At 58.3% G+C, this 19,950-nt stretch overlaps 1 protein-coding gene across 1 annotated transcript; it reads right to left on the bottom strand.

Annotated features, from left to right (window-relative positions):
• Positions 1–2,623: 2,623 nt before the first annotated feature.
• Positions 2,624–14,842, bottom strand: LOC133768177 (vomeromodulin-like). The gene is made up of 14 exons (XM_062202551.1): positions 14,572–14,842; positions 11,979–12,480; positions 11,574–11,675; positions 10,391–10,654; positions 9,610–9,694; positions 9,282–9,339; positions 8,587–8,657; positions 7,331–7,477; positions 6,545–6,667; positions 6,256–6,323; positions 5,932–5,962; positions 4,676–4,736; positions 3,929–4,008; positions 2,624–2,647 (listed from the first exon to the last, which is right to left on the bottom strand). The coding sequence occupies exons 1-14, from the start codon at positions 14,840–14,842 to the stop codon at positions 2,624–2,626; spliced, it is 1,887 nt and encodes a 628-aa protein (XP_062058535.1).
• Between the last annotated feature and the right edge of the window lie 5,108 nt (positions 14,843–19,950).

Below are 19,950 nucleotides of genomic sequence, written 5' to 3'. Positions count from 1 at the left end.
GGTGGTCAGTCGATAAGAGAGATGGAGGTATCGAGGTGGTCTGTGGATGAGAGAGATGGAGGTATCGAGGTGGTCTGTCGATGAGAGAGATGGAGGTATCGAGGTGGTCTGTCGATGAGAGATGGAGGTATCGAGGTGGTCTGTCGATGAGAGAAATGGAGGTATCGAGGTGGTCTGTCGATGAGAGAGCTGGAGGTATCGAGGTGGTCTGTCGATGAGAGAGCTGGAGGTATCGAGGTGGTCTGTCGATGAGAGAGATGGAGGTATCGAGGTGGTCTGTCAATGAGAGAGATGGAGGTATCGAGGTGGTCTGTCGATGAGAGAGATGGAGGTATTTAGGTGACTCCCAAGTGTCTGGGAAAGCTGGGTGGGCTGTGCTGTTATTTACCATAGTGGTATCTACTATTGCAAATACCGGCCTGGGGAGACCAAGACTTTAGGTTTGAGTAAATAGCTAAAGGTTATAGTGTGATTTGGCCTTCATTTTGCATTGCACTGCCCCTGCTCTAAGGCAAGCCCAGTCTCTGGCCCTCCTTCTCCTTACCTGGTCTTTGTGTCCAGAATTTGAGCTCTTCTGGTGACAGAGCAGGTGTAGTGTGCAGACACTGTCTGTAGGGCAGATGGTCTCTGCCTGGGATAGAGACAGCCGTTGTATTCCCAGTATCCCTCTTGTCTGCATTTCTGGGCTCTCTGCATTTACTGGTTTGCATCGACTGACTTGGCTTTCTACTCACAGCCTCCTAGCTGAGCCTGTAGTCACTGACCTGGCACCTGGATCATTTGCTGCCTGGTTCACGGTGTTACATACCTGCTTCTACGTGCCATGCCCCTTTCAGCTTCACTCTTTGGGCTGTGCCTCTCATTGTTGAACATGGGAAGTTGGAGTCTAGACCCTGTGTGATTTTTTTTTTTTACAGGCAGAGTGGATAGTGAGAGAGACAGAGAGAAAGAGCTTCTTTTTTGCCGCTGGTTCACCCTCCAATGGCCGCTGCGGCCGGCGCACCACGCTGATCCGAAGCCAGGAGCCAGGTGCTTCTCCTGGTCTCCCATGCGGGTGCAGGGCCCAAGGACTTGGGCCATCCTCCACTGCACTCTCGGGCCATAGCAGAGAGCTGGCCTGGAAGAGGGGCAACCGGGATAGAATCCGGCACCCCAACCGGGACTAGAACCCGGTGTGCCGGCGCCGCAAGGTGGAGGATTAGCCTGTTAAGCCACGGCGCCAGCCGACCGTGTGTGATTTTCACGTAGGGGCTGGCCTTGTGGCACTAGGGGTTAATTTTTTTTTTTTTTTTTTAATTTGAAGTCAGAGTTAGAGAGAGACAGAGAGAAAGGTCTTCCTTCCATTGGTTCACCCCCTAAATGGCCACTACAGCCGGCGTGCTGCGCCGATCCAAAGCCAGTAGCCATGTACCTCCCCCTGGTCTCCCATGCGGGTGCAGGGGCCCAAGCACTTGGGCCATCCTCCACTGCCTTCCCGGGCCACAGCAGAGAGCCGGACTGGAAGAGGAGCAACCGGGACCAGAACCCGGTGCCCATATGGGATGCCGGTGCCACAGGTGGAGGATTAACCAAGTGAGCTACGGCGCCGGCCTGGTACTAGGGGTTAAACCACTGCTGTGATGCCAGCATTCCATAGTGGAGCACCAGTTCCAGTTCTGGTTGCTCCACCCACAGTTCAGCTTCCTGCTAATGCTGCTGGGAAAGCAGCAGAAGGTGGCCCAAGTACCTGGGTGCCTGTCACCCACGTGGGAGACCTTAATGGAGTTCCTGCTCCTCCTTTTCAGCCTGGCGCAGCCCTGGCTGTTGTGGCCATTTAGGGAGTAAATCTTCCAGTGGACGGAAGATCTCCCTCCCTCCTTCTGTCTGTCACATATATAAAATATATATATATATATATTTAAGATTTTTATTTTATTTATTTGAAAGGCAGAGTTACAGAGAGAGGCAGAGACACAGAGAGAGGTCTTCCATTCGCTGATTCACTCCCCAGATGGCCGTAATGGCTGGAGAGGCACCGATCTGAAGCCAGGAGCCAGGAGCTTCTTCTGGGTCTCCCATGTAGGTGCAGGGACCCAAGGTCTTGGGCCATCCTCAGCTGCTTTCCCAGGCACATTAGCAGGGAGCTGGACCAGAAATGGAACAGCCAGGACTTGAATGGGCACCCATATGGGTTGCAGGCACTGAAGGCTGGGACATTAACCCTCTGTGCCACAATGCTGGGCTCCCAAGAAAAAAAGTCTGCATCATTGTCATGGTGGTTCGGGGACATAGCACATTAGGTAAGTTCATCATTCATGTTGTGGATTTTTATGTGCAAAGAAAGAAGTTCTCTGACTAGCAATAAGCATATGAAGAAATTCCTATCCACGGGAACTGAAGACAAGTGAGACAAGTTTTGCATGAAAAAAGTTCATTTATTAAAGAGCTGATTACAGAAATGCCAACATCCCTGACTTTTTGTCTGTCTGTGATGGTAATTGGCAAACTTCAGAAGGGCCGTTGACATTCTAAGAACGCTACTTCTACTTGGTTCCTTGTTCTGTGACCGGTGTTTCGCAGGAAGGTTTCATAGAGGGATTTTGCTTTCATCCTGGAACACTGCCTGGCTCTGAGTGTGCTGGGTTCAGTTGGCCGCCTGAAGATCATTCTGTGGGGAGACAGAGAACAACCAGGTAGGCACACACACAGGTCAGCCGGCTGCTGGCACAGGCTGGGTGAGCCTGTGCACTCCACCCGCCTGAGGTCAGTGCTTGCTTCATAGGTGGGGTATGGAGCAAGTCAGGCCACTGGGAGTCTCAGGCTAATTCCGGGTGACCCTTGTTTGAGCTGTTTGGGAAAGAATTGGTAGCTGGGGCCTTCCCTGCAGAGCCTACCAGACTCCATCCAGAAATAGCAGAGCCGAGTGACTGGATCTCGAGTCATCATCGACCGTGACTCGAGGCACTCACTGCTGTTGAGCACCTGGATTCCAGGTCGCTTCATTTTTATTGCTGTTCCTTGAAGCAGTGCGGCTGGGCCCTCCGTCGCTTGCAGCTGCAGCGCTGCCAGCGTTCATCTGTTCTAACCCCTTGATTCAAGGCTGACTTGCGGGCTTCCGTAGTGTGTCCAAGGCCACTCACAGCTACAGAGTGTGGGAGCTGGAGGCGGGGAACTGGCACCTGCCGGTGTTACCCCAGTGCACGCTCCAGTCACAGATTTGGCCGCAGGAACACACTGAAAGCCGGGGTTACGTCAAGGTAAGAATGTGTAGCCTGTGAAGTGTGAGCCCGGATGAAAGACATGGCCGCTCCTGGGCAGGTTGCAGGGTCATGGAGCAGATCTCGCTGGACTGCAGCATCTCGGGGCCCTGGAGATGCCGAACCTCTTTACGAGGCTGGCACGCCCCTCACTGTGCCACCTGGCTCTTCTGACACCTTAGCTTCCCTCTTGGCTCCATCCGCAACCTTTGATCTTCCACTTGTGACAGAACTGAATAAAAACCTGACTCGTAGCTGCTTTTCAGGAAGCACATCCTCCTTCAGATGCTGTCTGGGTTCAGAGTTAGACAAGCAGAAAGGTCGTCTGAGGATGGGCGGCGAGGAGACGCTCCAGCAAGGCAGAAGGCGGTGGGGTGGGGGTGCAGGCACAGAGGTTTCCATGGAAACCACATTCAGGTTTCCATATTCAGCTAAGTGTGAGAGTCCTCACAGCGACAGTGGGACAGATCATCGATCCGCTAGGGGCTCATTGTCTCAGGTGGGATTTTATGGTGATTGAGAGGACAGGGTAATGGTTCTGCCTGGGCAGGAGTGGGGAGATCTGGTGGAGCTTGTCAGGCACCCAGGACAGACCATGATGCCTGATCCCACTGGACCCGTTCAGTTCTCCACAGGTGCAAGCACAGAGCGAGCGTCGGTGCAAAAGGAAAATAATCGTGTTCCTCTCTTACCGATTTGGTCACGTTAACCTTGGCATTGTTCAGATGATTTGAGGTTACTCCTGCTGGTATATTCCATGCTTTCAAAATTTCTGAAAAAAAGAAGGACTATCTTAGGCCAACAAATTGCAGACAGTAACTGGGCCGGAGTCTACTGGAGGGATCTCTGGGCAGTAGGTGGCTTCAGGAGAAATCTGGCCCCTGTCTGTTTCACACAGTGAACAGACTCCTAGCCTGGGGGGGGCAAGGAAGACAAGACTTCAGAACCAGGAAGAAACTTGGCTAGGATTCTACGCCAAGTCAGAGGATGGCTGTCTGTTCTCTCCACCTGAGGCCCCCATAAGAGGCAGCCATTCTGAACCCCCTAGGAAAGAAACTTGTGCCGATGGCAGGTGACACCATCGTCCTTGTTGGTCACGAGCATTGTGACCTCAGCCACCTGAGTTTCTCCAAGTCGCAGTGTCTGACTGGCGCCTGGGTCTGTGTTTCCTCCTGGCGTGCGGGGTTGGCCCTGATGACGCTGAGTGGTCTGGCTTGCTTTAGGGGCTGTAGAAGAGGCATTCTGATTTCGTTTTCACTTCTTTATTCTTCTTTTTTCTTTTCTTGCTATCTCTAGATGCTATTGCCCCCCTCTAAAGACAGAAAAGTACCCGTGACGCAGCTCAGGGTGGGTGATCTTGGGCTCGGGGCTGCCGAGGCCTCTGCAGCGTGGCACACACCCTGACTCTCCCAGGGGTTCAGGTTATTACTTGCACATACCAACAAGGACAGACCAGAACTTCTTCTCTTGTCCTTTCATCACATCTCGCACCTCGTCCGTCTGCAAGAAGCGAGAGGGGCCTTTAGGTCAATACCTTCTGGTAGTTACCCCGCCAGTCTCAGAGCCTCCTACCCGCAAGGGGTTTCTGTAAGAGTGTGGGTGGGCAAGGCCAGTGGGGACGTGGGCCTCGTCCATTCCCTGGGGCTTTGCAAAGACTTCCTCTGGTTGTGCTGCCTCAAGTGGCTCCCTGAGCAGAGGGTCACTGGGTTCCTGGTGTGTGTGAGACACTGCTGTAGGGACAGTGGCACAGCTCCCTGGCCTTGAGGCCGGGATGCTGCTAACTCCTCTGCGGTAGACGTGAGGCCCTCCCTGGTCTCGTCTCTCCTCCCTTCCCTCACTCACGTGCCTCAGCGAAGCCCAAATATTTGCTCAAGTGGCTTCTCCTGAGCACAGAGCCTGGCCCATCACAGCATTTTCCAGCCTCGTGGGACGAAGGGAACACTGGGTTGTGGCGGTGCCCAGGGTCTGCCTCCTGAGCGACTGCTTGTGATCTCAAGGCTGGCATGGGGCACCTGGTCTTAAATCCGTAGCCATGAGGTCGTTCACTTCTGGGTGCCCGTTGTGTGGCTCCATCCCTTGTGTGGCTCCCAGGCTACTAATACTTTTTGCCTATTTTTGTGTTTCTATGCACCTATTGGGCACACACCGGATATCAGTTCCTAGAGTTTAGTGCTTCGTCCCTCATCCCTACTTCATGTTGCATTGCAGAGCTGGGTGTATAGCAGGTGCTCAGTAAACACCAACCAAGGTATGAACAGGCTTAAGCATGAGGTTGGCTGGTGAACCTTCTGTTCTCCATCATCTTTGTGGCGGACCGTGGGCCCTGGGCCCTGCCCTCACCTCTCCCAGTCTCTCCTCTGCTGAGCCACCGCGTGCTTGTGTCATAGAACATTCCCACTCCATGGGAGCCTTGTCATTCTTCCAGGGCATCCCCAGGCCTGCTGGAGTATCTGGCTCCCTGGAAACCTCCAAGCACGGACTTGGAGCCCTTCTCTGGCCGCTCTGAATGCGTAACTAACTCTGCAGTGGGCTCGGGCAGCTCCCAAAGAGAGCTGGGGTTTGGGACCGCAGTCCTACTCCTCACTGCGTCTGGGGTGTGAGACGCACGCCCTTCTTTCCAGAGTCCCCGTGTCACCGAGCGCCTGGCATTTTTCACCTGTCACAGGTAAGTAAACCAAAAACCACACCAACTTACAGCCTCAGGTGGTGTCACCTTGAAATCAGATCTGTAAGAAAGAAAGTACAGACAGCCGTTAGGTTCAGGGAAGGACGCTTCTCGGTTGTGGAGCTGCAGTGCTGTCCCGGTGGCTTCTCGGCGTGAGTCCGCCGCTTAGCAGTCAGAGGCACACAGGGCAAACGTAAGGCGGGCGACGGCGTGCGAGTTGCCGACTGAGTTCCCCGTCGTCCCCCCCGCGCCTCCCGAGAGCCGTATGTGGCACCGAGCTCATGCGCTTTGGGTTGGTTTGGGTTTGTACTGCCCCTCAGGCTGGCGGGAGGGTCGTGTGGTCACGGACAGTACCTCACGAGTTTGACCTCTGATACCAGCTTGTCCTTTGAAATCTTGCTGTCGTGCCAGATGGTCAATTTCTGAGTGAACACAAAGGGGGCGTGGGTGTGACACAGTACCTTGACTCTCTTCAGCCGACACGGCCGGCGGGGTCCATAGCCGTGGACCTGCGAGCTCTCCCGTCGTGGGGCGGAGGCCCCAGGCTGCCTGGCTGGGCTTCTGGTCCTGGGGACTTTGATGGAGCACGGCTCCTCGCACTGCCTCCTCCCCACTCGGCCGTGACCCGTTTCTCAGCACTCACCGACTCCCCGGTGGCGAAGCTCTCGCCGTCCTTCTTTATGCTGCTCCAGTAGGTGACCTGGGAAGTGTCGTTGCTCTGGTACCCCCGGCGGATTCTGGTGATGCTTGCCTCCAGGTTGTCGATCTGTTGTGAAGAAGTCTTGGGTTAGAGCTGGGGAGCAAGGCTGCACCCTGGGGCCCTGGAGTGCTGTGCCTGTCTTCCAGTGTTGGCCCTCGAGTCTGAGCTGGGCGCAGAGCTGGCAGGGTCTGTGTCTGCCCATTTTCCTTTCTTGGAGGGGGGCTGGGTACGTGACATGTGGAGTTCCATGTTTCTGTCACAGCCAATCCTGCTTGTGGCCAGGCAGCGCTGGGCTGATGATTTGGGGGCACCGTGCACAGGACACATGGGCTGTTGCTTCCCAGAGAGCCCGGTGCAGGGAGAGCAGTGCCTGTTCGCGTCGTCACTCCCTTCTGTGAGGTTTCGGGCCGGCGTCGGAGTACCTCGCACGCCGATAAACGCCCTGCCTGCTCCCGCTGAGGGTGTTGGCAGAGTCACCCCCCACTCAGGCCCTTTGTGAAACGGGTAAGACCGCCAGCATCCTCAGAGCGCCCTCGGTCAGTGGAGTGACAGCTGGCGGTGAGCCTGGCGCTCAGGGAGCCTCCACACTTTCCCGCTTACAGGACCCGTAAGGGACCGGTATCGCCCTTGTTCGGCATCTTTATCTCTGGAAGGGCGACCAGAATCCCCCGGCTCAGCCACGCTGGCACTCGGGGGTCAGCGAGGAGGAAGCTCACTCCCCACACTCACCTTGAAGGTGCTCTGCTTGGCAATGTGGTCCGCTGGCGCGTCGAGCAGCGTGCGCGACAGGGTCAGGGAGACATTGGCACTCTTAGGGTGTGGAGGGAGAAGTCTTCCAGGCACAGGCACTGCTTTGTTGTCAAAGAGGGCCTCTGCCTGCAGACACACAAGCAGGACCACCGCGGGCGTCACGTGAGACTGACACATGGCTCCTGGCTTTGGGGACTTAGCTGGGAAGGTGCAGGGTGAGGTGCGCCTTGCCGCGGCAGGGGACCTCCTGGCCTCCATGTTGAGTGAGTGTGGGCGGTAGCGGGGTTGGGAGACTGGCGAGCAGGAGTGTGGGTGGAAGAGGAGTCGCCGCTTGGCGCAGCGTGGCCCAGGGCACCCGACCTTTCATTTTCCCCGGGAAGCCACAGTCCTTGTTGTCCGGGTGAATTCTCCCCTTCCTATGCTGTCCCCAGTAGGGTGCGTGTGCCGGTGTGGGCGTGTGTGCACAGATGTGCCCTGCACGGCTCACACCCCTTCCTGTTCCCTGCCTCCTCTCCCAGTCTGGAAGAACCCGGTTCCATCCTCACTCTCACATGTCAAAGGCCAGGCTCTCAAGAGCTCGTGTCACAGATACTCTGTCTTCCACTCATTAGCTCCTTTTCTTTCATACGCATTTCCCCCTCTGCTTATGCAACGCAAACCCCGCGTGGCAGGAGAGGTAGAAGACGCAGGGAAGCGGAGGACACGGGGGACAGTACCCTGGCATTTCCGCACGTGTGCACGCATTCTGCATTTCAGTTTGCTTTCACCCTGGAAATCTCACCAGTGCCTGCACGAGCGTATCCATATAGCACCGCAGACTGTAAACCTGGGTCGATCTCGAACTTGGCTTTGGTATTTCCTTTTTGTTTGTTTCAGCCTTTCCCCTGCTCTCACCACGAATCATGTCTGTCTGTGCTTAGGGTGGATTCCTGGAAGCAAAGCTACCCGAGTCTAACACATTGCCTTTCTCAGCTCTGTCTGCAGCCTGCGTTGTGTCTTCCTGGTGGAGAAGAGGGGCGTGGGTGAGTGAGCACCCTTGGCTGCCTCTGTGCTGTGCCTGCAGTGTCTGGACATGGGCTTTGGGGATCTGGTGCCTGAGGTGTGGTGGCCACTGTCGGGAGTGCCTCTGAGGGAAAGGGGTGGGGTGACAGCTGGGCTGCCCTCGGCATTGTGCCGCTTCAGGGGTGCCTTTAGCTCCTGGCCCAGAAGCCGGCCCTGCGGCAGAGAACACTCACGCAGTAGAAGATTGAGAGGCCTTTGGGGGAGAAGCGGGCCGCCCTCACGTGGTACCGGAACAGGCCGGTGGCTGCAGGGGAGAGGAGAGACGGGGTGAGCGCAGTGAGGTGAGGCGCTGCCGGCTGCTGTGTCCGGCGTGTCCCTGTGCCACCCTCCACCACGGATCGGTCACGCTCTCACTCTCCAGGTCCCAGGCAGAACGCGGGTACCCTCAGCTGACTTCTCACGCATCTGGAAGGAGGACTCAGGCCCTCCAGAGACGTGCCAGAGCCCCCATGGGGAAGCTGAGCCCTGTGTTTCGTCCACCCTGGGACTCGGCAGGGGCTCCATCCCCTGCCTCAGCTGTCTCGGCTGGTCCTCTCCTCCCTTTTAGTTGGTGCGTGTCTGCAGACAGGGAGGGATTGCCTGATTCCGGGCTGCCAGGCACGAGAGCCTAAGATAGCCCCTCACTCAGCTTCCACACCTGGGTCTGCTTTGCCCACAGAGGGTGCTGGGGGCTCTTTGTCCCGTTCCCTTCCTGGGGAGCAGTGGAAATGGCCTGGAGGAGACGGTTAGTTGAGTGCTTGGGAGGGGTGCTGGGGACTGGGAAGTGGGCAGGCTGTGGCTTGTTGCCCGATGGGATCCCTTAAGGGGCCTGGGCCCTCTGTCCACGGATGTGGCGTGGGCGGCCCTGGGGGTGGGTGTTGCTACTCACAGTTCTTGCAGTCATTGAAGCCACTGAGAACGATGTCACAGGAGTCCGCTTCTTCCACCTGGGAGGTCAGCAGGGGTCGGCTTTGCTGAGGACGCCCCCTTGGCCTGCCCTCCTTCCCCTTTTCCTGTCTGTTCTCTCGGCTTCCTCATTGGAGGCCATTCCTTCCCCAGCCGGAGGCACTGTCAGGTCTGCTGGTCCCTGGGGTTGGGACTCCAGCCGGCCCCGGGCCTTTGTGGCATCAGGCTGGATCCAAGGGCAGGACCCCTTGCACCCTCCTGCCCCCAGTGCCACAGACCTCCCCGGGCCCCTCTGCCCTCCTGGGACTTACATTCTTATTCAGCTCCACTGACAGCAGTTTAGTGACCACGTCGCCCAGGGGCACAGGGACAGACACAGGCAAAACGTCCGTGATCCTGAGAAAGACACGTGTGGGGAGTGCATTGGTCCCGTGTTTTGCGGACTTCTCAGGCCTCAGGCAAAGCCCTGCCGCCCAGGAGACAGCCGCGGTGGTCTGAGCTCTTCCCGTCTCATCGCCAGCTGTTATGGAAGACACCAGGACCCCTGGAAACACGACTGGCGCACAGGATGGCTGGGCCTGCTGTGCGGCCCGCGGGAATTCTCACTCCCGAGAGCAGGGCGCAGGCTCACTCGTCTGACCTCGCCCACTGTAGGTGGGTACAGAAGCCGGGTCAGGGACTGGGTAAATTACTGCACCACCTGGTAAGGGAGGACTGGGGAGTGACCACAGAAGAGGCCGTCTGTACGCGGCTGAACCGTGTCCTTGCCACTTTCTGTAGGCGAAGCCAAGTGCAGGAAGGCGGGCAGCAGCTCTGTGTCTTCCTGAGTGTGAACATTTTACGAGCGTGTGCAAAGGGCAAACAGAGAAGACTGGACGTGTTGGTTGCTTCCGGGGAGGGTGAGTGGTCAGTAGGCTGGCGCAGCTGCGAGGGACACTCTGGGCTCCACGGCCCTTCTGTGTTCTCTGTGTTCCGTCCAGGTGACCGCTGCTCACGCAAACAGTGGATGATCGCAGCACAGCGAGCAGGCAGAACGCGGGGTGCGCGAGAAGGCCCCTCCCAGCCGCCACCCCACCCCCGGCCTCTGTGTACTGATGCTTCTCAGCGCTGCGCTGGGCGGAGTCGTCCCCGGGGCCGCCATGGGTGGAGGGGTGGGCGCTCTGACCCGTAGGCTGGCCGGAGATAAACGGGCTCACGTACGTTTCTACGAGTTGAAGGGTCACTTTGTTGACCTGGATGTCTTTGTTCTGGACCTGGAGGTTGACGCACTGGGTGTCGTTGGTGGAAATACCAATAGTCAGGGTCACATCTGAGTACACGTGGAATCCCACCAGGCTGATGACGGGTCCGGCAAGGCTGTGGAGAGCAGGACACGGGTGAGCGGGGAGCCTGAGCTAGCCGCAGGCCCTTTGCAGTTCGGGTGCATGTGTTTGTGAAAAAGGCGTTAGGGAGGGGATGTTCGGTGCTCTCCAGTGGACATGGCCCGTGGCTGGCCGCCCCGCGCGTGCTTGGCAGTCAGACGGCAGGACACAGAACCCTCCCCCCAGCAGCATCGCACATCCTCTGTTGTGGCCCCAAGCCATCCATTTTAGGTTCCTTTTTGTGCCCAGCACTGGGGCTTCCTGTCATGTGGGCAGCAGCAGAAGGAACCCCACCACGGGGTTCTGGACTGGACAGCTGGGTCTTCCTGGCACGGGTGACAGCAGTGTCACAGACTGCCTGGGTTTGAGCCCTGTTCCTGCGGGGTGAGTTTGAGTGCGGTTTGGACTGCTCTCCATTGAGGCTGGGCACTGGTTCTGTGTGTTGGTAGATAGGTATGAGTGAGAGGGGTTGGCACTGCACAGCCTTCCTCCCCTAAGTGGGGGCACCCTGGCTCTCTGATGTCTTCCTGTGTGCCCTGAGCTCACGTGGTTGGCCTGTTCCTCCCTTGTGTGATGACCAAGGACCACCTCTAATGCTGGCGTGGGCCGATTCTCTCTGGGGCGTCCAGAGCATCAGGACAGTCCCCTTTGCGTGAGTGCAGTGGCAGCGTCACAGTGGGCTGTGTTCTCAGCAGTGTTGGCCCTCATTGCCCTTGTTTGGACTTGGGCAGATTTCCCCCTGAACACCTCTGCTGACATGGTTAGAGGATGGGGCTCCTCCAGGCCCTTCTCCTGCCTGGCCCCTTGCTGTGGGTGCTGCCACTGTGCCCTTGCTCTCCCAGGGGACCATGGACACCAGAACTCCCAGCCCCGGTCCAAGGTGACCCAGGGGGCTGCCTTGGAAACAGACTTACCCTTTCCCGCCTATGACGGCAGTGGTTGTGGCAAGGATGTGGATCCCATCTTTGGCCGTGGTTGAGTTCATGCTGTCCACAGTCACTTCCTGAACCTGCAGTCTGCAAAGGGACAGCATCGGGAGTCTGCCCTGGTGCCAGGATTCAGCCTGGACCTCAGGGGACTCACGTGGGAGCAGCCAGGTGAGACTCTACCTGCCACTGCCCATTTCCTGGGTCCCCAGCCCCATCCCTCCCATATGTGTAAGCTCAAGGAACCCGGAACATGTCCCCCACCCCATCCCCTGGGCACGGGTTCAGCTGGAGTCGGTGAATGGCTTCGTGAAAGGGGTTGCCCCTCTTGCTGGGGTTGTTAGCTTGGAGCTCTCCTGCGGCCAGGCACGGCGGGCTGAGGGCAGCGCTTACCCCAGCAGCAGCTCGTTCAGGTCCAGGCCTCCCAGCAAGCCCGAGAGGGCGTTGCTGACATCTGGCGGCAGGGCCTTGTTCACCACATTCTTGGTGGACTCCTTGAGCTCTGTGACTTTGCCCAGCACGTCGTCCAGCGGCTGCTGGAGACTGGAGAGCCCGGTGCCGTCGAGGAGCCGCCTGAGAGTTCCTTTGCCTTTTTTGCCGGACAGCAGGCCGCCCAGCCCCTTGTCTCCCAGCGGCAGCAGGCCGCCCAGCCCCTTGTCTCCCAGCGGCAGCAGGCCGCCCAGGACATCCAGGGCTTGGGAGTTGCCACTGCCTCCCTTGCCTAGAATGTCGCCGAGGCCACCGCCTCCCAGGCTCAGGAGCGAACCAAGGTCCAATGCAGAGAGCAGCTTGGTGGTGCTCAGCGTGGATACCAAGGTGCCCACCACACCAACCAGGTTGACCTGCTTACACTTGAACAGCTTCTCGATCTCCGCGGGCAGGGTGTTGTTGAGATCTGGAAAAGGCAGAGCGACAGCTTCCTGCTGCGGGCCGTCCGCGGACCCTCCCCTGCCTGGGAGCCCAGCCCTGTGATGCATGGGGCCCCCAAGGGGTGTGTGTAGTGGTCCCCACCCCTGAACTTTCCACCCCTGCTGCTGCCCCCCCCCCCCCCCCGGCAGCCTTGCGTTAGAGCAAGAGGCCCAGCCCCTTGTTAAGAGCTCACGCTCATTAGTGCTTGCTGAGGCCGGCCTGGCGCTGAGTGCCTTACAGCTGAAGCCATCCTGGCGTGGAGCAGAGGGACCTCGTTTGGTTTGTGAGCCCAGCAGGGTAGGGCACGCTTCTGGTGTATCCCTCGGGCCGAGAGGCCTGAGGCAGGTCTCGCCCCTTGGGGCCCCAGTCTCTGCCCCTGTCCAAGGAGTGCTTGTTGGAACCTGGTGCATGGGGTGCTTGGAGAATGATAAAGGAGATGACTACGCAGGTGCTGAACAAAGCAGAAGGCGGGGCGGGGGGGTGGGGGGAAGTAGTGGAGGAGCCGGTAGTGGACGCTCGTATCCCCATGTGTGATTCAGCCCGTGTGTGACTTGGCTTCATCTACACGGATGCATTGCCTCCCAGACTGGAGCCCGAGGGACCAGGCAAGCAGGCCACCTCCCAGAGACTTCACAACAGGTAGTGACTTGTGTCATAAATGACAAAGAAATCTCTGGGGAAAAACAATCGGAGTAGAGACCTCCTGGGATGGGAGGGAGAGGGGAGGGAGAGGCTGCAGCAGGTAAGGCGGGACCTGCCCTCCAGTGAGCCGTTGTACGCCTTGAGTGAGGCGGTGGGCACAGGGGTATGTGCTCGGTTTATCCTTCATGTTTTTAATTCTGAAAACGAAACTAACAGCACCAGCACCAGGTCACTGCGTGGTGGGCATGAGGCTGTTCTTTTGGTCACTGGCTGGACCTGTCTGTCTTTGGAGGTTTTGTAACAAGCTGAGCAGTTCGCCTTGGGGGAAGGAATGTGATCACTCAACAGGTGCCACGTCCCTGTCTGTCGCCCTGTCCTGTAATCTGTTGAGCTGGGCCCTGACCGCGGACAGCAGCCAGGGGAGCTGGGCGGGCTTTCCTGCAGGCCTCCACTTGCCAGGAGCCCCTCCCCTTTTCCCGTTCTGTAAATGGGAGTCACCTCTCGGCCTCTGCGGGATTTTGGGGGAGTGAGGATCCTTCGTCTCTTAGAGGAAGGTGAGACTCAGGGAGAGAGTGAAACAGGACTTTGCAGAGAGCAAGGCTGGTCATGGGGTGCAGCGGTGGGGCCTGGATTTGCCATCTCCTGGCTCCTGATAAAGCAGGGTGAGGTTTGAAGCCCCTGTGGGACTTGGAGCACCAGGACCCACAGTGAAAAGTGGGGAGGTCTCCTGGCACAGCCTCCAGGTGAGAAGAGTCAGACCGGAAGTGGGTTGTTAGACAGTCTGCAGGTTCTGAGAGCTGCCTTCTCGGAGGAGGCTTAGTCCAGTCCTAGCCCATGTGAGGGTCTTGGAGCTGATCAGGAAGCAGGGCCCCAGAGCCGAGGCAGTGCTGCCCCTGAGTGTGTGGGAGGGGCGGGCCTGGGAGCCCGTTCTCTCTCTAAGCCCCCAATGTGATGGTGGAGCCACCTCATGTTTGGGGGCCACTTGTTCAGAAGGTGGAGCTAAGCCCTCTGGCTTAGACATAGAAGCCATGGGGCTGGCATTGTGGCTCGGTGGGTTAAGCTGCCACCTGCAGTGCTGGCATCCTATATTGAAGCACTGGTTCAAGTCCCAGCTGCTCCACTTTCAATCCAGCTCCCTGCTAATGCGCTTGGGAAAGCAGCGGAGGATGGCCCAAATACTTGGGGCCCTGCCACCTGTGTAGGAGGCCCAGATGGAGCTCCAGGTTCCTGGTTTGGGGCCTGGCCCAGCCCTAGCCATGATAGCCATTTGAGGAATAAACCAGTGGAGGGAAGATTGATCTCTCTCTCTCTTTCCCCCTTCCCTCCTTCATTTTACCTTTTAAATAAAATAAGTAAATCCTTAAAATAAAAACCCGAGAAGCTGCATGAGAGAGTAGACAGATCAAAGACGTGTAGGACAACAGTGCTTACTTACAGTCATTGAGTCTGCTTTTGGACAGGAAGTACTCGGCCACGGGTATGCACTTGCCGCTGCCGCTGCGGGCTGAACGCTTTTTGGATGTAAAGTCTCTTTGTGTTGGCGGGCGTCGTCTAGGGCCTAGTCTGAGCGGCACGGCTTCGAGGGCATTGATAGGGATGGCCAAGGGAGCTACAGGAAGATTGTCTATCACTGGGGCTGCTTCCAGCAGGTCCAGCGCCCTGGCTTGCAGGCCCAGCGTGAGCACCAGGGCCCAGAGCGTCAGCATCCTAGTGGTTGACACCTGCAAAGAAGGCTTCGTCAGACACCACTTTCCCCGTGGGGCCCCAGAGCTGCTGTGTGTGTCTGTGCAGGGCGGAGCCCCGGTTGGGGCCGGAGGGCACCATTCCCAGGCAGCTGGAGGCAAGTACAGCAGCACCTGGTAGTCAGGGGCCCATCCAAGGCCCCTTTCTGCTGCTTGCCCAGCCCCGCATGAATGTGCCAGCCCCTGCCTGCAGCGTCCCCTCTCGGGCTGCCCATCCTCCCGCCATCCTCCTCAGGCAGAGGTCTTTGGTGCCATCTTAGTCACCTGCTCGGGAACTGGAGAGCTTTGATTTACACAGCTGCAGTCTTGGTCTCTCAGCCCTGGGATGCTCCCCAGGCACCTGCTCAGTGAGCAGCTGGTATGCACTGTGCAGTCTGCTGAGTTCTTGTCTGCAGCTTCTCCTGGAACTCTGCCCGCCAGTCCAGGCTTCCCGTTACAGCCCCGCCCTCTTGCCTTAGCAAAGACACCTCTGGATGACTTTCAGCGGTCACGTCCCTGCGTGGGCTCCTGTTCCCTCTCCACCGCGATCCCCAACGACTGTGCCTTGCCCACAGTAGGGGTGCCCTGGAGGCCGTGTCTGTGCCTCGCCCACAGTTGGGGCGCCCTGGAGGCCGTGTCTGTGCCTTGCCCACAGTTGGGGTGCCCTGGAGGCCGTGTCTGTGCCTTGCCCACAGTAGGGGCGCCCTGGAGGCCGTGTCTGTGCCTTGCCCACAGTAGGGGCGCCCTGGAGGCCGTGTCTGTGCCTTGCCCACAGTAGGGGCGCCCTGGAGGCTGTGTCTGTGCCTCGCCCACAGTAGGGGCGCCCTGGAGGCCGTGTCTGTGCCTCGCCCACAGTTGGGGCGCCCTGGAGGCCGTGTCTGTGCCTTGCCCACAGTAGGGGCGCCCTGGAGGCCGTGTCTGTGCCTTGCCCACAGTAGGGGCGCCCTGGAGGCCGTGTCTGTGCCTTGCCCACAGTTGGGGCGCCCTGGAGGCCGTGTCTGTGCCTCGCCCACAGTTGGGGCGCCCTGGAGGCCGTGTCTGTGCCTCGCCCACAGTAGGGGTGCCCTGGAGGCCGTGTCTGTGCCTTGCCCACAGTTGGGGCGCCCTGGAGGCCGTGTCTGTGCCTTGCCCACAGTAGGGGCGCCCTGGAGGCCGTGTCTGTGCCTTGCCCACAGTTGGGGCGCCCTGGAGGCCGTGTCTGTGCCTTGCCCACAGTAGGGGCGCCCTGGAGGCCGTGTCTGTGCCTTGCCCACAGTTGGGGCGCCCTGGAGGCCGTGTCTGTGCCTCGCCCACAGTAGGGGCGCCCTGGAGGCTGGGTGTCATTTGCAGTTCCCCGCATGGACCCCACAGACTCTGTCTCCTCTCCCCTTTGCCTTTTGTCTCCATCAGGGTTTGTGACGTCAGGATCATGGGTGTTTGCTCTTGTCACGCACACGCATTAACAGAAGCAATCCATATGCCATCTGCCAGCCCCCAGCAAGGGCGAACATGGCGGAAGTGCCTGGCAGGACACACTCTGAAGCCAGTGCCCCCTGTTCATCTTTGAATATAAATGAGGCTTTTTGGAAAAAAAATGCAACCTCATCAGAATTTCATCAGTCTTCTCATTTTACCCTCATCTGCGAGAAATTTGAACTAAGCATCTCACATGATACCAGTGCACAGTTTAAGGAAAAACCGAAATCTCTGGGAGAATCGGTAATCAGTTATCCTGTGTCTTAGGCCTCCCCACCCCTGCAGGCAGGTGGCCTGTGTGTGCCGGACCAGATAATGCGTCAGCCCCAGCGAGGGGTCCCAGCAGGCACTGTCCCCTGCTTGTTTCCGGATCAGTTTCCACTTTCGTGCGTGCCACACAGCGAGTTCTTACCTTGCACAGAGTGGACGGGATGTCTTCGAAGCTGCCACTCCTTCCGCTCTTGCCTCTGGGCTACTGGTGCTGAGGCTGCGTCTCATTTTTATAGACCCGCGTCTCGTGGAGAAGCCGTCAGATGTGCTGATAAGGGTGGCGTGACCCAGGCTGCCTTCCAAGATCAGCACCTGCCGTTGTTCCGACATTTCTCTGTGTCCCCCTGGATGGCGTGTGGAGGGCTTGGCACTTCTCAGGACCAAGCAGGTGGGAGGGCTCTGTCCTGCCCTCATTGCCACCTTCCTGGGCTGGGAGCCACGAGGGTGCTGGCGGAGCCTGGATGGGGCCTTGGGCACTCAGCGCTAAGTGGCCACCCCATGTCCTGGCCCCAGGGGCAGCTGGGTGGGCCCTGCTTGGGTCCTGGAGTCAGGAAGTCCTGGGTTCAGGTCCTGGTTGTGCCACTCGGCGGCTTTGGGACCTCTGGCCGTCACCTGACCTCTCTGGAGTGCCAGTGCCCCCATTCACTGACCTGGTAACAGATGTGCCAGGCTCTGAGGGCACACCTGAGGCAGACCCCACTCCGCCTCTGGTTGCGGGGAGCGTCCAGGCTTCTGAGGGGGACAGACACTCGTGAAGTCATTCAACACGCATGATGATTTATTGGAGGGCGAGTGACAGAAGGGGGTGCTCTGGGGGGAGGGAGCTTAGTTCTGCGAGTGCACATGGGAGCTGGGGAGCCCCCGGGAGCTGGCGTCCGAGGATGAGCAGGTGTTGTGGAGGTGGTCTGGGTCTGGCCTGCGGACAGCCGTCCCAGGCAGAGACGTGCTCACAGGCCATGGTGAGCTTGGGGCATTCAGTTCCCGGGAACAGGTGTTGGGGAGAAGGGGAGAAGCACACGAGCAGCTCGGTGCAGAAGGGGCAGACAATAAATTCTGAATGACGAGTTTGGGTCAAGACCTGGTTCAGATCTGCCCAAAGTCACTGGATGAGATCCCTGTCTGTCTTTTACGGTTTTGTTCTTAAATTATTTATCTTTAAGGTTAGTGCTACAGAGAGAGGGAGAGGCAGAAAGAATCCTCCATCTGCTGGTTCAATCCCCAGGTAGCTGCTATGGTCAGTGCTGGGCCAGGCTGAAGCCAGGAGCCAGGAGCTTCATCCAGGTCTCCCACATGAGTGACAGGGGCCCAAGCACTTGGGCCATCTTGCACTGCTTTCCTAGGCCATTCACAGGGAGCAGCTGGACTTAGTTGGTTATCCATTTGGGATGCCAGCACTGAAGATAGTGTCTACCTGCTATACCACCGTGCCAACCCTATCTGTTGGCTTTGATTAACCCCCAAGACATGTGACAATATCATGCTTCCTGCAGAACCAAGTGCTTCTACTGTTCCCCTGTGCCAGACCCTGCCTGCCATCTCAGGGTGCAGGGCCCCAGGGCCCCAGGGCCTAGCTGGGCCGGGCAGAGGTGGCCCAGTGAGGCTCTCCTGGAGGTCCTCAAAGCATCTTAGTTTATTGAGGGCTCTGAAAAGTCCCACAGCCAAGGACCTGTGGGTCCTTACTCTTTCCTGTTCCCACTGGGCCAGGCACTGCTCCTGGGTGGCAGTGGACAGCATGTTTGGCATTGCTGGTTCCAGCCCGAACGGGACTGATCTTCCAGGGGAAGAGAGCGATGCTCCCAAACTGTCCCAGGAATGCGGGCACCACCAGGGATCTGGCTCTGAGGGGAAGGCAGCTGGTGTGGGAGCCTGGGAGGAGCATCTGGAAGGTTCTCTGGAGAGTCCTCGGACAGCCATGGGCCTGGCCCTGCCCTTTATCCTGAACCTGGCCGTCCCTGTAGACATCATTAGCACCCTGGCAGGGCTGTTCACGGTTTTCTCCTGGATCCTCCCCTCCCCAGCTCCCAGAAGCTGCACTAATGAGTAAGCGTAGGGGGCAGGGGGCCCAGGAAGGTGGCTCAGGTTTGAGAAGCACTGAGTTCTAGAGAGAAGGTCATGACCCCTGGGGTTTGGAGCTGGCCTGGGATTTGAACTCAGGCCCTCGTACCAGGTCCTGTGCTGGCTTTTCCTTTCTCAAGATGAAAGGCGACGTTGTCTTTGGCCTCTTGGCATCATGCATTCATTCAGCAAACATCTCCCAGCCCTTTCTCTGTGCCGGGCCCCGGGCAGTGGACAGGAGGTGCCACGACCTCCCATGTGGAGCTCAACCGTTAACGGGGACTGTCACAGTAGGACCATTACTGATAGTAAACACGGATGAGGAGGGAAAAGCAAACATGATGGGCAGAGGGGATGGGGTCCTCTGGACAGGATGTGTGGGTGTGGCCTCTCTACCCTGCCACGCAGAGCCTTGGGGGGCCAGCAATGGATGCAGGGGGACTGGGATGTCCAAAGAACCTGGAGTGGGGAGAGCTCGGCTCGCCCGAGGGTGGGAGAAAGGGAGCTCTGCCGAGGGCTCAGGAGCTCCCCTGGGAGGCAAGGAGTGCGGTGGGAAGAACGGCGGGGATCCAGACAACGCCACATGAGGGGCTGCGCTGCTGTGTATACCGCGGGGGAGAAGCCGTGCACGGGACCTGCTCTCTGTTACCTGGGCCCGGCTGTGGTGGTGTCTGGGTGTGTTTTCAAGGTGACTGGGCAAGTTTTTATTTTTATTTTATTTTTGAAAAGATCTGTTTGTTTGAAAGACACACACACATACACACACAGTCGGCAGGAGAGGGCCAGGACTGGACCAGGCCTAAGCCAGAAGCCAGGAACTCCATCTCTGTCTCCCACATGGGTGGCAGGGGTCCAAGTACTTAGGCCATCTTCTGCTGCCTTCCCAGGCACATTAGCAGGGAGCTGGATCAGAAGCAGAGCAGCTGGGACTCAAACTGGCGTTCCACATGGGATGCCAGCATCGCAGGCAGCGGATTAGTCTACTGCGCCCCAACACCAGCCCTGGCCAGGGTTTTAAACTTGGGAGTCACACAGTTGGCTCAGTGCCTGTCCTTTTTGGAGCTGCCCCTGGAATGACCTTGAACGGCGCTGGTTGCCTGCTGTGTTGCCATTCCAGTCTCTAGGCCAGGCTCCTTCTCGGCCGTTGTCTCATCTGGTGGAGCCTGGGTTCCAGAGGCTGTGTCCGGGTCCCAGTTTCGTCTGTTTCTGGGGAAGGCTCAGTCACCTGTTCCCTGCAGACTGGGGTCTGCGACTTGGCCTAGTGTGGACTGTCGTGGTGTTTGGTGCAGTCACAGCTTTCTAGGTAAGAGTCT

The sequence above is a fragment of the Lepus europaeus genome, chromosome 10, assembly GCF_033115175.1.
Source record: "Lepus europaeus isolate LE1 chromosome 10, mLepTim1.pri, whole genome shotgun sequence".
NCBI lineage: Eukaryota > Metazoa > Chordata > Mammalia > Lagomorpha > Leporidae > Lepus > Lepus europaeus.
Note: the sequence above shows the minus strand (reverse complement) of the source record. Positions and strands in the feature narration are given on the sequence as shown.

Coding starts and splice junctions, on each gene's coding strand:
- LOC133768177 (XM_062202551.1), bottom strand. CDS start 14,842: ATGCTGACGCTCTGGGCCCTGGTGCTCACGCTGGGCCTGCAAGCCAGG. Junction 10,655..11,573: donor GCCGTCATAGGCGGGAAAGG/GTAAGTCTGTTT, acceptor TGCTCTCCACAG/CCTTGCCGGACCCGTCATCA. Junction 7,478..8,586: donor GCCTCTCAATCTTCTACTGC/GTGAGTGTTCTC, acceptor GTGTGTCTGCAG/GCAGAGGCCCTCTTTGACAA.